Raw genomic sequence first — 13152 nt, 5'->3', positions numbered from 1 at the left:
AGCCTAAAGCCAGGATTTTTAATATCACAAAGATGGCTTTCTTTTAACTTGGCTTATTTATCATGGTAACTAATGCACGTGAGGAGGAGGAGGTTACGTTCAGTGTCGCAAACATACTGAGCCATAGGTTAGTAATTCCTCAGGACAAAGTTTTATTAATGAGAGGTAATCATTAAACATGATAACATGTAACACTGTTCTGGGAAGAATGCAGATTATATTTGTTAATAAAGAGAAGGTCAGTAGAAAAAATGCCTTACTCATATATTTATATAAAAATTTGTATATTCGTATATGAATATACTCTGTATGAGACTATATATCATTTACATTGTGTAAATGTTGAGTATCTCTCTTATTACAGCATGATCACGCACACTCCCTCAACAGATGGAGAGATCCAAAGCTGGACAGACCTGCCGTGCCCCAGTTACAGCTGCTGTCCTATGAATGGATAATCACTGTTTGGGGGAGGGGTTCCACACACAGCCAGCCTCCTTGAACTCATCCCTGAATTGCTTGTTTTGCCTGACAAACAATCCACATCAATTTGCATAAATCAAAACGGACATCAGTGATTGATTCATTAGCAAAATTGTTGTCAGTTTATTGTCATTTCATCTGCTAATCATTTTACTATGCATGACCTTGTTTGTTGGGTCTGGAACGACAACTTGCAGGCGACATAACAAGTGTACTCTACGTCTATGCAAGAAGGAAAAACAGGAGGAAGATAAGTCAACACATTAATTGCCAAATTCATTTGAGTGCGCTCTGTAGATGGAAGTTTTCTGTACCTTTCTATTTCCTGGTTGGAAGCCATAATTTGTACCATTAAAATTGATTCATATGTAGTATACAATGCTTTGATGATGTATTTCAAATCCCAAGTATACAATAAATCTCCTTCTTTCTTTTTTAAAGGATAATGTAAAGAATAAATGAGGTGGTTCAAAAATCGAAGATGTAGGGAAAAAAAAAGAAGAGTCAAAATGTGAGAAAATAGATATTCCCCCTGTGGTAGACAGTGCTATATTACAAAGGTTTGTGGGAACCTAAGAAGATTTAGTTTCCCTTTCAGTGGCATTGATTATGGGGAAGATGTCTTTGTAACCAACCCAGATGATTAGACCCCACATACAGTCAGTCAATGCTCAGAGGATCTCACAGTGGCAATATTTGCAGGAGCCAAATAGATGTGAAGAAATAGACTGAGATGAGAAAATAGCGTTATTAATGGAAAAGGTAAAGAAGAAAACTTGAAAAGTGAGAGCCCTGAAAAAACTGGGACAAGGTCAGGAGCCACATCTTTATATCAAAGCTTTTGTTGTGTGTGTTTTTCATGAATTCAGACCTGCTGATTCATAAAATCGATATGTCTGTCTGAATTTCACATAACCGCATCTTTTCTGTCAAGTGCTCTTTTTCATATTTGAAACCTCCCGCTTTCCAGATTTCAGTTCTGATTGATTTTATGCAGAATAGCACAATGTAAGGCTAAAACAAAGGTTTGCTACTTGAACTGCCTCTTAGCATGGATCAACATGAACCACTACACCCTGTATTGTTTCCCCTCTGGTTTGGGTAATTTGAGGGTGTCGTGGAATGCTAGACACCAAGCCTCACCCTGTAGTTGTGTCAGAGTATAATTGCTGTTGCGGCATGTGTGGGAGGCCTGAATGCCTTCGTCTTGTTATCTGAGATGAGTCAGATTACAGGTGTGAAAGAAAAGAAACATCTCTGAGAGACACAAACATTTCTCAGTGCTCATATACATACATATATCATCCATTCTCTTGATTTTGTCCACTTTTCCAGCTACTTCATGATTCTTATATTGGCTGTTATGATACAGCAGTGCAGCAGTTAGCTCCGTCGCTTCACAGCGGATGTGGATGTTAGCATTAATGGTTGTTGGTTTCATGTTGTTACACAAGCAAATGCAAGAAGTCACCTTTGCAGGCAGCGGCTGTTTGACACTTCTCAAAAATCTATCAGTAAAGCTGCATATCTGAGGAAGACAGGGTGATCACGGTGTAGTTGCATGGAACTGTATTGGCTTTTTAAATTAAAGTTTTATGACACAAGAGGCAATAACAGCAGCAAATCTACTCTAACTTGCTGCCGTTAAAGTCAAACCACACGATCCACATGTTCACATAAAAATATTAATAAATCATCTTCGATAGGAAGCTGTTAGCGTATGAGGCAGTTCTTGAAATTGTCTGTCAGAGCAACACGATGTTGAAAAGATCTGCTTTAGTAGAGTGGGATACAGGTAGGAGAACTGAGTAGTGACAATGAAAAAGAGGAGACAAAAAAAGTTTCACAATTCATATACATTGTGCTTGATTTGAAAAGATTTTAAAGAAACCAAATTTTCTTTGGATAATTCAATATAGTGATGCCTTTAAGTGATACTGCTGTCAGCTACAAATGAGCAAGAAGTAATAAATATCACATTAAAATGTAAAAGTAAGTCTTCAGTGGATTATCATGACATAAATATGTCTGTAGTTAAACAGGTTATTCTGAATATTGCTAGTCCCTTAACATATAACTGTAATTTATCATTTCAGTCCGGTTGTTTTCCAAAAAAAATGAAAATTGCGAAAGTAATACCACTATATAAAAGTAATGACAAACACAGTTTTACCAATTATAGGCCTATTTCTCTACTGCCTCAATTCTCAAAAATTCTAGAAAAACTTTTTAATTCAAGATTAGAAAAATTCCTTGAAAAACATCAAATAATAAATGTTGGTCAGTATGGTTTCAGAACGCAAAGAACCACTTCAATGGCGATAATTGAGGCAGTAGAAGAAATTACTGATACACTGGATAAAAATAAATATGCAGTTGGTATTTTTGTTGACCTCAAAAAGGCCTTCGACACAATCAATCACTCAATTTTACTGGATAAATTGGAAAGATATGGTATTCGAGGGAAAGCTGGTAACTGGTTAAAAAGTTACCTAACAGGTCGGGAACAATATGTTAGCATAGGGCATTACCATTCAGAGAAACTTGGTATTACATGTGGTGTTCCCCAAGGGTCAGTGTTGGGACCAAAACTTTTCAATGTATACATAAATGATATTTTTGATGTTTCTCAAGTACTTAAACTCATACTGTTCGCAGATGACACCAACATATTTTTCAGTAGCGATGATTATACTGATCTTGTAATGACTGTAAACAGGGAGCTAAAAATTAATAAAAAAATGGATGGACATAAATAAATTATCATTAAATATAAATAAAACTAAAGCAATGTTTTTTGGTAATTTAAAATATAATATAGAATTACCAATTATCATTGAAGGTGTACCAATTGATAATGTGAGTGAAAACAAAATTTTGGGAGTTATAATTGATAACAAAATTTCATGGAAACCCCACGTCAGACACATAAAAACCAAAATTTCCAGAAGCCTCGCAGTTTTGAACAAAGTGAAACAATTCCTTGATAAAGATGCACTTCGTACTCTGTACTGTACCCTGGTTCTTCCATATCTTACATATTGTGTGGAAGTGTGGGGAAATACATATAAAAATACAACTAATCCATTAGTCACAGTACAGAAACGAGCACTGTGTATTATTCACAAGGCTGGTTATCTAGATCATACTCACAAATTCTTTCTTCAGGCAAAGTTACTTAAATTCCAGGATCTGGTTAATTACAATACATCCATAATTTTGTATAAAGCTTTTACTAAACTTTTACCGGCAAATTTACAAACTAGATTTGAAATTCGAGAAAAGGTTTATAATGTGAGAGGCTTTGGAGAATTCAAATTACCCAGAACTCGAACAACCCGTAAAGGCTTTTGTGTGTCTGTATGTGGTGTGAAAATCTGGAACAGTCTGAGTTTACAATTGAAACAATGCAAAAATATTCATAGATTTAAATTTCTCTACAAACAGTTGGTCTGGTCACAGTATACTCAATGATGGGTTTTAGTGTGCTCTGTAATGTCTGTCCTCTTACCATTGCTGGTATGGATTCCAAAATAAAAAATAAAAAATAAAGTGTGCGTATGTATGTACATATATGTACTTGTGTGTGTAGATATATATGTATGTATATGTATGTGTGTCTGTTACTTGTAGTTATTACTGCCTGTTACCTGTGGTAATGCAATTTATAATTTATATATTCTGTATTCAGTTATGAAGGCTCTAATTGTTGGTTGCGAGCTGCCGCTTAGATGCTTGTATCTGCCCGGGGCTGTTGATGGGTCTGTATGCAATGATGGGCGTAGCTGCGGGAAGTTTATTGTTTTTTTTTGTTGATGAGTGAGTATAGGGGTGGGATTTAATAAGTTTTCTTCGTCCCACTCCTTTTTCAGGCAAGTTTTGTTTTTTGTTTTGTGTATTTTATGTTCAATATAGGTATTTGTTGTGCCTGAAAATGAATAAATAAATGAAATGAAATGAATGAAATGAAGGACACAGAGAAGTTAATATCTGTAAGAGACATGATTGCTTTGCTTGCGTAAAGAGTGTTTGGTGGTATTAAAGAGTAAAAAAATCAGAATTTATGCAAAAAACATAAAAACTTTCTGAAAGAAAATCGGCCCCAGGCAGTTATAAGAGCAAAACTAGAAGTGATAATAAGCATAGTAAACAGAATAAGAGAGTGAAATGTTCTCACAGCTGATCTGGCTGTACCAGATGGCCAGGAGCACTACATAACCTACAGTGTAATTTTTCTTTCGCTCAGGCATGTCCAATCTTGTGCAAATGACAATGATACCGCAGAGTCAGCCATAAACCTCCCCTAATGTTTGTCTCCAGTGAGCTCTTCCCTCTTCCCCCATGTAAAGAGACACGCAAGCACCTGGATGCAACCCAAAAATGGCTGCTTGAATCTTATACCTGTCTTCAACGGCACATGGCTGAGTGCTTTCCTCTTCTTTCTATACTTATGTTGACCTATCTACTCAGCTGATTGACTGTCATGACATTTTCTCACAGTTAGCTTTAATCATTTCATTGTAACGGTGGACCATTATGGGATGAGGCAAGCCGCTGCATAAGTGAACAGAAAAGCCCACTATGGTGGCACAAAGCCCAATTTACATAGAAATGGCCAGATTACTGAGCCCAGCACAGGCAATAAGTGCTATAATTCAAAATGACTACTGTGAGTAGCCAAGTTCAGATCTCTGACAGGGTATAGCCTCCAGCTAACACTAACATTCAGAGAGCAAGTGGTCAGCAAGCAGGAAGGAATGTGTTGTTTCAGCAGGTTGTGGGTATTTTGTCATCAAGTATCACACGTCCTCGTGCCCTTCTGCGTATCGATTCTCCCTGTGCTTCAGGCATGGCAACTGTAAAGCCCTTATGGCAAGGTCACAACACATTAAAATACTCAACTGACAAAAAGTACACAAAGTAAAAAAGAAACGGCTACTTTAGGAGTAAGTATGCGCTTTAAAGTCTGAACAATAAGATACAAAGTTTGTTTGACGTGTTTCAGCATTTACATACAGCTTTGCAGAATTAGAAAAAGTCATCCCTCCCATTCAAAACATATGTCCAGCTTGCTAATTAGTCCGGTGCTGGGGTTGATTCATAGCCTCCCCATTTATAGCATTTGCACAGAAATATCTTAATTATGGTCAAAGCCTGAGCTAGGCTAATGCACATTCACTAACAAAATGATAGATTATCACCCCATGGATATGATCAGTTATTCCTTCCTAGCAAGAGATTGGGGTGGAAAGAAGTCATTTCCATGAGCATACTAATTCACATTTACATAGAGATAGAGATGAATCCAGATGCAAATGAGAAAAGCTGCATGTTACTTAAAACTGGTCCGCTTTCTGTACTGACAAGCTTCACTAATATCGACTTTTATCAAGGATGTTGATCAAATGCTATGCAAGAGGGGAGAAGCAAAACAGTTCAACACAACAAGGCCCCCTACAAGGGAGCCAATGTCATGCCAAAGTAAACGAAAGAGATTAGAAATCTTAAGTTTCACTTCCTGGTTCGAAATTAAAACAAAACTTGCTAAAATGCTGGCATAAAGCATCATGGTGAAACTAGTTTAATTGCTTTTTTCCCATTTTGCACATCTGCTAAGTGAAGAAGGGAAGAAACGTTTATGATAAATGTGCTGTAGATATGTTGGACAGTAGACTTTCCTGCCTGTTCTCATATCTGTAGACATAGTGTTTATGATATCAAATAGAAATGTTGAACATGAAATCAACTCAAGCTTATGACTGTCTGCAGGCTACGGTGTGACATTCTGGAGACAGAGCTTGATGAGCGCAGCATGACAAACAGGATGGATTTAAGTGCTGAAATTAATCAGGATTTATTTTTATGTATCCTATGACTAGCGTGAAGCAAATCGCATTAAGGGAAAATAGAGGGAAACCAAATTGAGGCTAAACAGTTCTTGTTTCTAAAACTGTTAACGGATTATTTGCAGATCTGCATCTGTGTTCTGTAGGCTACAACATTGCTCCAAGCCTTATACTATCATTATATATAGACAATGACTTGTCTATATTTCTGTCTACGTAAACTATTGAGATCAAAGATTTGACTTAGGGTTTGTCATCACAGATTGAGGGGGAAAAAAGATGTTTGCAGTAGCGGTAACACACTTCTGTGATTGAAAAAAACAAGTTCGCTGTAATCTCTTCGACAATCTGCACGGGTGGCAGCTGCGGGAGAGTACAGAGATGACTGGAAAGGGACAAAGAATCCTTGTCTTTCAGCACCTGGGAGCCTAAAGCTCAATAGCGGTCAATGGCAGTGGTAATGTATTTTAAAAGTGTGGAAAAACAACAAGCAGGATCAGTAAACTTTAGTAAGTAGTAGTAGTAGCAGTGTGCAGCCACCATGGAGACACCAGGGATCACCTCAAATTGTAAGTCAGTGCCTTGGTCAAGGGCACAGTGGCAGAAGAAATTAACCTGGCATGGTTTTAATGGTGGGAAAACCTGGACAGAGGGGTTATAGCTTGGATCTGAGGTCTCATGAATTGTTACCCAAAGAACTTCAAAATCATAGAGCAAATTAAGACATTTTTAACTAGTGATAAAACTAGCAAATGTTCAACATAACATAAAATAATATTTAACTTTTACTTCAGTTAATTTGCACATTCTCAGATATTTGACATATTTTTTCTCCATGATGCATGTGCATTCCCCTTCTCGCCTTAGTTTGTTTCTCATTACTTTCTGCTGTACAAGAATGCACAAAGCCTTTGGCCTCGCACTTCCAGCCCTGGATTGGACAAATTCAGTCTTTGTGCCAGCTCTTCAGGCACACCACAGCCTGCATGTCCAGTGCTTGCATTGTCAAAGGCCCTCGAGTCGTTGCCCCAACCCCCCCCCAGTTTAACCATCATGGCCCGAATCCACTCAGCTGTGACTAAGTGACTCTTCCTGAGTTTCATAATGAAATCATTCAGTCATGCGCAGGAAGTTCCTTGTACTGTGTAGCTGTGAAACAATGCAAGTTGTGTTCTTCCACTCACGGGCCACCAGTCAGTTTGTCACCTAGTGTCTGGGAAAATGCTCTTTTTTTGGCACGGTCTGACAAAAGCAGTCCTGTTTTCTTGAAATAAATAAAATAGAAAAAACATTTAAAGTCTATTAAATAACTCCAGAAGTCAGTATCTGATATGTTACGCCTTGTTTTTACTCTTAAATGCACAGCTCAACAAGTGTAGAAACAACAAGCAAATTTACAGGGTAGTGTGTGCCAGAATATTTCTTGGCAGGTGTTGTCATAGTCTTGTTGTCGCCATAGGTTCGCCAGGCAGTTGGCTGAGAATTTGGAGGAGTCACTCCTCTTGGCCAAAAGAAAAATTTAATCTTAAATCTTATTAAACCAGCACAGTCACATCATTTTACTCTTTCTTTAATGTATATGGACTCAGCAGACAAGATACAGTAAAAGGTTTATTTGTGAGATTTAGAAGAGCTGATAAGTAGATTTTCCTTTTAGTTAATAAGATTGTGGCTGTATAGCCTCCTGACGCCAAACTGACTAGACTCTCACTTACCTTACAGCAAGAAAGCAACAATAATTAGCATCTACTGAAATGTCTTTCTGTTCCTAATAAAATGTAGCATGCTGTAATTTATTTTTTTTAAAAAAAGATGAAAAAGGATCTGAGTCAACGTTGACAGCGGTTTGTGTACACAGCTGGGACGCTTCAGTGCCTGAGAAGTGTCTGTGTGTGCTGGTGTGTCCGTGGAGATGATCCTCCCTCAGCTCCTCAGGAATGTTTGAAATTTGCACAAAGAAGAACAAGATTGGCTCGAGTACCTGGGGTCTGTGCTCGGGCGTGCTGTTAGCCCCTGGCTGTCTGTACTTACACAGAAAAAAAACGAACACATCTGCAGGAAACAGAAGAAAACTGACACGTATTAACTTGTAAGTAAAATAATCTGCTGCACTGATGCCACAAGCTAGGACGGATTCCATTCATTACACAACTACACAAACTTATCTGTATGAAGATTTTGTTGGTGTTGGGTGGGGAAAAAAAGACCTCATGAAGTCTGTGTGGTTATCTGAAATAAGCAAGGCAGTAAGAGTGAAGGAAGAACATATGTGAACAGTTAAGGGTGTTTCAACAACCTCTTTGAAATACCCCATTAGTGTGATTACAGCTGGCAGGAAACCCGGGTTAAAAAATGACTTTCTTGTGCAAAGGAATCCACAAAAAAACTAATTAGGAAAATGAAACTTTCATTTTCAATTTAGGTAATAAATGAAGCTGACAGTGATGTTAAGAGCAAAGACAGATGCACAAAAAGATGGGCATGGTGTGGATGGAATACGGAAGGGGAAATCATGCGAGGCAAGAAAGGAGGAAAGGTCACAAGTCTGTCTTCGACATGCAGACCTTAGCTTTGCATTGTTTTTAATCCCCAGAGCCTGCAGCCGGTTGTAAATCTCTTTGCAGTGTTTGGTATTAACAGACATGCCTGGAGCACCATACCCAGCTGCAAGTGTAGATTTTGCAAGGGCCTTGAAACACATGTTCCTATTTTAACTGAAAAGGCAGCACATTAACATGACCTTCTTTCGCCTACACACCAGTCAGTGCACATATTGATCCCCAAGTCCCTATTACAGCTGAAGCACAGCAGAATGCCTCCAGTTACACCTATTTACACCTTTGCTGCCTGTCTCCCTTTATGCAGTGACCTAGCAGGCAGAAGAACAATTCACTGAAACATGCCGTAAACCATGAAATAAAGTATAAGTACAAAGATTGAGCCACTATTTTACAAGGTGCATTCATCTCTCTTCGTGGAGTCGCGCAAACAGTTTGTGGCATGTCCTGGAGTTGAACATATATAAAGAAATTTTAAAAGAAACCAGATGGGCTCTAGGATAGCAAAAGGATGGAAAGAATTAGTCTGTCAAAAGTTTGATCACTGTCTTTCCCTTAGATGTGCTCATAAGTCTGGAACCAGAGATCAGACACAGAAGTAGGCCTGTAGTGGAACGAATAAGAAAAGTATGGCTCTATAAGGTTCAAATTAAAAAAATTATGTGCTGATGTAAAGTGACAGCACAAACTATACAGCGAAATAACGCAGCTGGCCTTGAGGTTTTTCTCTTGAAAACCTTTCACGGTTACATTTCCAACCCATAAAAAGCCGTAAACAAGTCTCTCCACTGAGGGCAAAACACTCATTAACAGCACATGCAGCACATGCAACCAGTAAGGCAGACTGCTTATAGGTTGACCAATTTATATTATGCGAAAAATATTCTGCAATATACGGTATAGCTATGAAATGTCATAATATAGTTAGGGAACAGCAAATTCCTTTTCAAATGATGTCAAATAATGTCACTCGTCTCCTTCAGTTCATCATTCTGGGTGAGATTATAAAGGGGATTAGAGACGCCTGTTGTAGCGTGCCTGTGGCTGACAGAATGGCTCCTGGGGAAGTGTGCCAGTGCAAGATATTTCTACAGTACAATGAGAGCACTGTATGGGAAAGTACAGAGGCAACAGAGGCTTCAAAAACAAGGAAAAAAGAAAAAAAAAACAGCACTCCACACAAAATAGGTAAATATTTGATGCGTTCTAATAAGGCAGTTAAGAACAAACTGCATACAAAATACGCATTAACAGAGAAGTTAAATTACAGCATATTTATAAAAAAAAACAAGAGTTTTTTGGAATGTTAAAAAGCACATTAAATTAGTTTAGCATCAAATTTCCAAAACAGGTTGGCAGACAGTATTTACATCAGACAAATGCACAAATGAATATGCTCCACCTGTGAAATTAAGGCTAAGTACGCTATCCAAACACAATTACAAGAGTGCAGGTGCTGGCAATGTGTGTGCAAAAGATCTTCTCTAAAAGAGCGAGCTGAACGTCAACAGAAATACAATATTCAAGAGTCAACTTACATTAAGGCTTAGGAGTTTATCATTGGGATTATTGAACACAAATCAACAATCCAAACCGCACATGAAGGGGTAGTTTATGATACCCACCACGCATAGTCTACTCTTTACATTTAGTCATATTCAGGTGAACATCAGAGGGGTGAAGTAAAGACAGGGTCATTCTTCACAGTGAGGCGAACAGTGAACATCTCAGCTTATAAACGTGTCAAACTGATTCATTGATAAACTAGGAAACACATTCTATTCACAGGAGGTAGTTCAGCTGGATATTCAAGACATTTTTTTCTGTGTAATGCGCATCAGCTTAGCACAGGTGTGCCAGCTGCGTTTGCAAAGCTCATTACTGTGCAGGCAGACAACAAATCCATCACCTGTGCATGCTGAATGTTCACAGCTGGCCGTATTTTCCTTTGCAATGCACAATGTGTGTATATAATCTGTCTATCCTGTCCTGGAGAACACCGGCGTGCTCATCTGAGAGAAATCCTAATTCCTGAGACAAAGGCTCGCTGTCTCTGTAGAGCTCCAGCAGCCTTTGCCTGGAGTCTCTGCGCGTGTGCAGCTCTGCCACGCGCTGCGTGGTCCTTTTTCTAAACACGCACACAGAGCTCAGGACTGTATTGTGATATTTCTCCCACATGTTTAACACTCGAAACCCGTGCACTAATCCGGCCTCGTTGTCTATGAATACGAGGTCACCGCGAGGGGTTTTCAGGAGATTGTTCGTGTCTCTCTCCATTACACGGGAGTCCCACTGCAGACTAAACAAATTGCTGACGAGCCTGTCAAAGTTTGCCGTCAGGTAGTCTAATACGATCAGGTCTGTCCACTGCATCAGCTCCAGCAGCTCCACCGCTGTCTTGTTCCAGAGCTCCTTGAGCGCAGGATGCAGCCCGCTGCTCTCCTGTCTCAGCGGCGCAGGTGTGATGACCCCTGTCAGGTTGGAGATCCACTGAGTTAGAGAAACCACGGCTCGGTCATTCCACTGTAAACCATCTATCCGCGTCCTCACACTTTCCCATTGCTCACTGTCACTGTCCAGCTGGGACAGTACGAGAGGGGGCAGGTTTGTGATGCCAAGCAAACGTGCAAGGTAATAAGTCAAAGTTTCACCCTGCACCTGGTCCGCGTTTATCCCGTAACGCACACAAGCTTTGGTCCCGTCTGCAAACGTGGCAAGCTGATTGGATATCCTGCCGCATCCCGGCTCCAGCTTCACCACCCGGTACGTCCTCGCTTTCTTTTGCCAAGCCAGAGCATATTCCTCCGTGAATCCCGCAGGAAGGGTATCTTCCAGCCATTCGTTCCAAAATATTCCGTCTTCCAATGGGGACAACTTGACCGGGCCCTCCCGCGGGGCTGACCTCTTGTTATCCCCATTCATATTGTAATCTCGATTTCCTGCAGAGACAGGTTGATTGGTGAGGTTGAGGCGAGTCTTTAGTCTGTCTCCAAAGTGCAGTCTCTGTGCCGCTGGGACAGCAAGCAATGCACGGAAAGTTTTGGCTGAAAGGTCCACTGGGAGAGCTTGGTGAAAGGACCCTGCACCTGGTACTGAGAACCTCCGTTTGTGTCGCTCCAAACGGTCCTCCAGTGCGCTCCAGACGTAGAAAACACTTGCGAGGGCGCACAGGAGGAGCAGAGAAAACAAGTTCGCTGAAAGAACCCTCATGGTGACGGCCACCATTCCTCTTGGCACACAGTACTCCAGCAGATTTTAATAAGATACAGGCAGAAAAAAAATTCTCCGATCCGCAGTTGAGCTGGAGCGGCTTTGTGCGGTGCGCTTTCTGTCCTCTACACGCCCGAAGCCCTGCGGCTCAAAGGCGTACTGGGTAAGATCACAAGGAGAAGAGGGTCTCCGAAACTGTGTGAAGCTCATCTCCCGTCCTGTTCACACGCCTTGTCATATTCCTACTCTATGGGAAAAAAATGAGCGCATTTCGCTTCACCCCGATAGCCGCTATTGGACGTTCTCCGTTACAGTCCACTGGCGTCGTAAGGGCTTTCTGTGCGTGCACGCCACACTCTTTCCCATCTGCCTTTATCTCTCCACCGGGCGCTGGGTGAGTTTGATTTGTGGTGGAGTCGGTTAGCAGAGACACACTAGGCGGTGAGACACGTGACTTTAGTCCCGAGATGGTGGGCGGATCGTGGGAAGGAGGGTTCCAAGAGGAGCGGAGCAAGTGCACCGCTGTGCGTTTTATGTGTTTGTGTGATGTCAGACGATTGTGTGTTATTACAAAAAAGGTAGCCATTATGATAATTGATATCCAGAGTATAAATACTCCGCATTTTAATACATTCGTATTCCGTATGCTGTGCTTGCATCAGCGAGGCAGACAAGAATGGAGTCCAGGCGAGAGAGTTTGCAGACCTCACTCTTTTTGCATAGCATTTTTCACTGTTTTCGAATGTATCTTCTAATTTATGTCCGTTAAGGAGTCATTATGAATAAGAGAAACCACTAAGTCGTGTCATCATATTTTACTTTGTTGTTTTACTTTGTATTTTTCAGCAGATTTCAGATTAAAGTCAAGGCAGTACTGAATTTCAGCTTTAACGCTTTTTTTTGGAGTATCTATATCTACATTGGCCACAAGACTCTTTGTTCCAGAGCATACAAACTAAGCAACAATATATGAACAAATAAACCAAATGATCTGATCACGATTTGATTGCCTCTCTGCCAAGAGCCAGAGTAACACAAAAAGCAGATACTTAAAC

The 13152-nt window shown here is 40.2% G+C and overlaps 1 protein-coding gene across 1 annotated transcript; it reads right to left on the bottom strand.

The window, feature by feature from the left end:
* Positions 1–7883: 7883 nt before the first annotated feature.
* fjx1 (four-jointed box kinase 1) lies at positions 7884–12567 on the bottom strand. The gene has a single exon (XM_082540664.1). The coding sequence runs from the start codon at positions 12110–12112 to the stop codon at positions 10814–10816; it is 1299 nt and encodes a 432-aa protein (XP_082396790.1). The 5' UTR covers positions 12113–12567; the 3' UTR covers positions 7884–10813.
* Between the last annotated feature and the right edge of the window lie 585 nt (positions 12568–13152).

Source organism: Aulonocara stuartgranti, assembly GCF_965226115.1.
Source record: "Aulonocara stuartgranti genome assembly, chromosome: 7".
Taxonomy (NCBI): domain Eukaryota; kingdom Metazoa; phylum Chordata; class Actinopteri; order Cichliformes; family Cichlidae; genus Aulonocara; species Aulonocara stuartgranti.
Note: the sequence above shows the minus strand (reverse complement) of the source record. Positions and strands in the feature narration are given on the sequence as shown.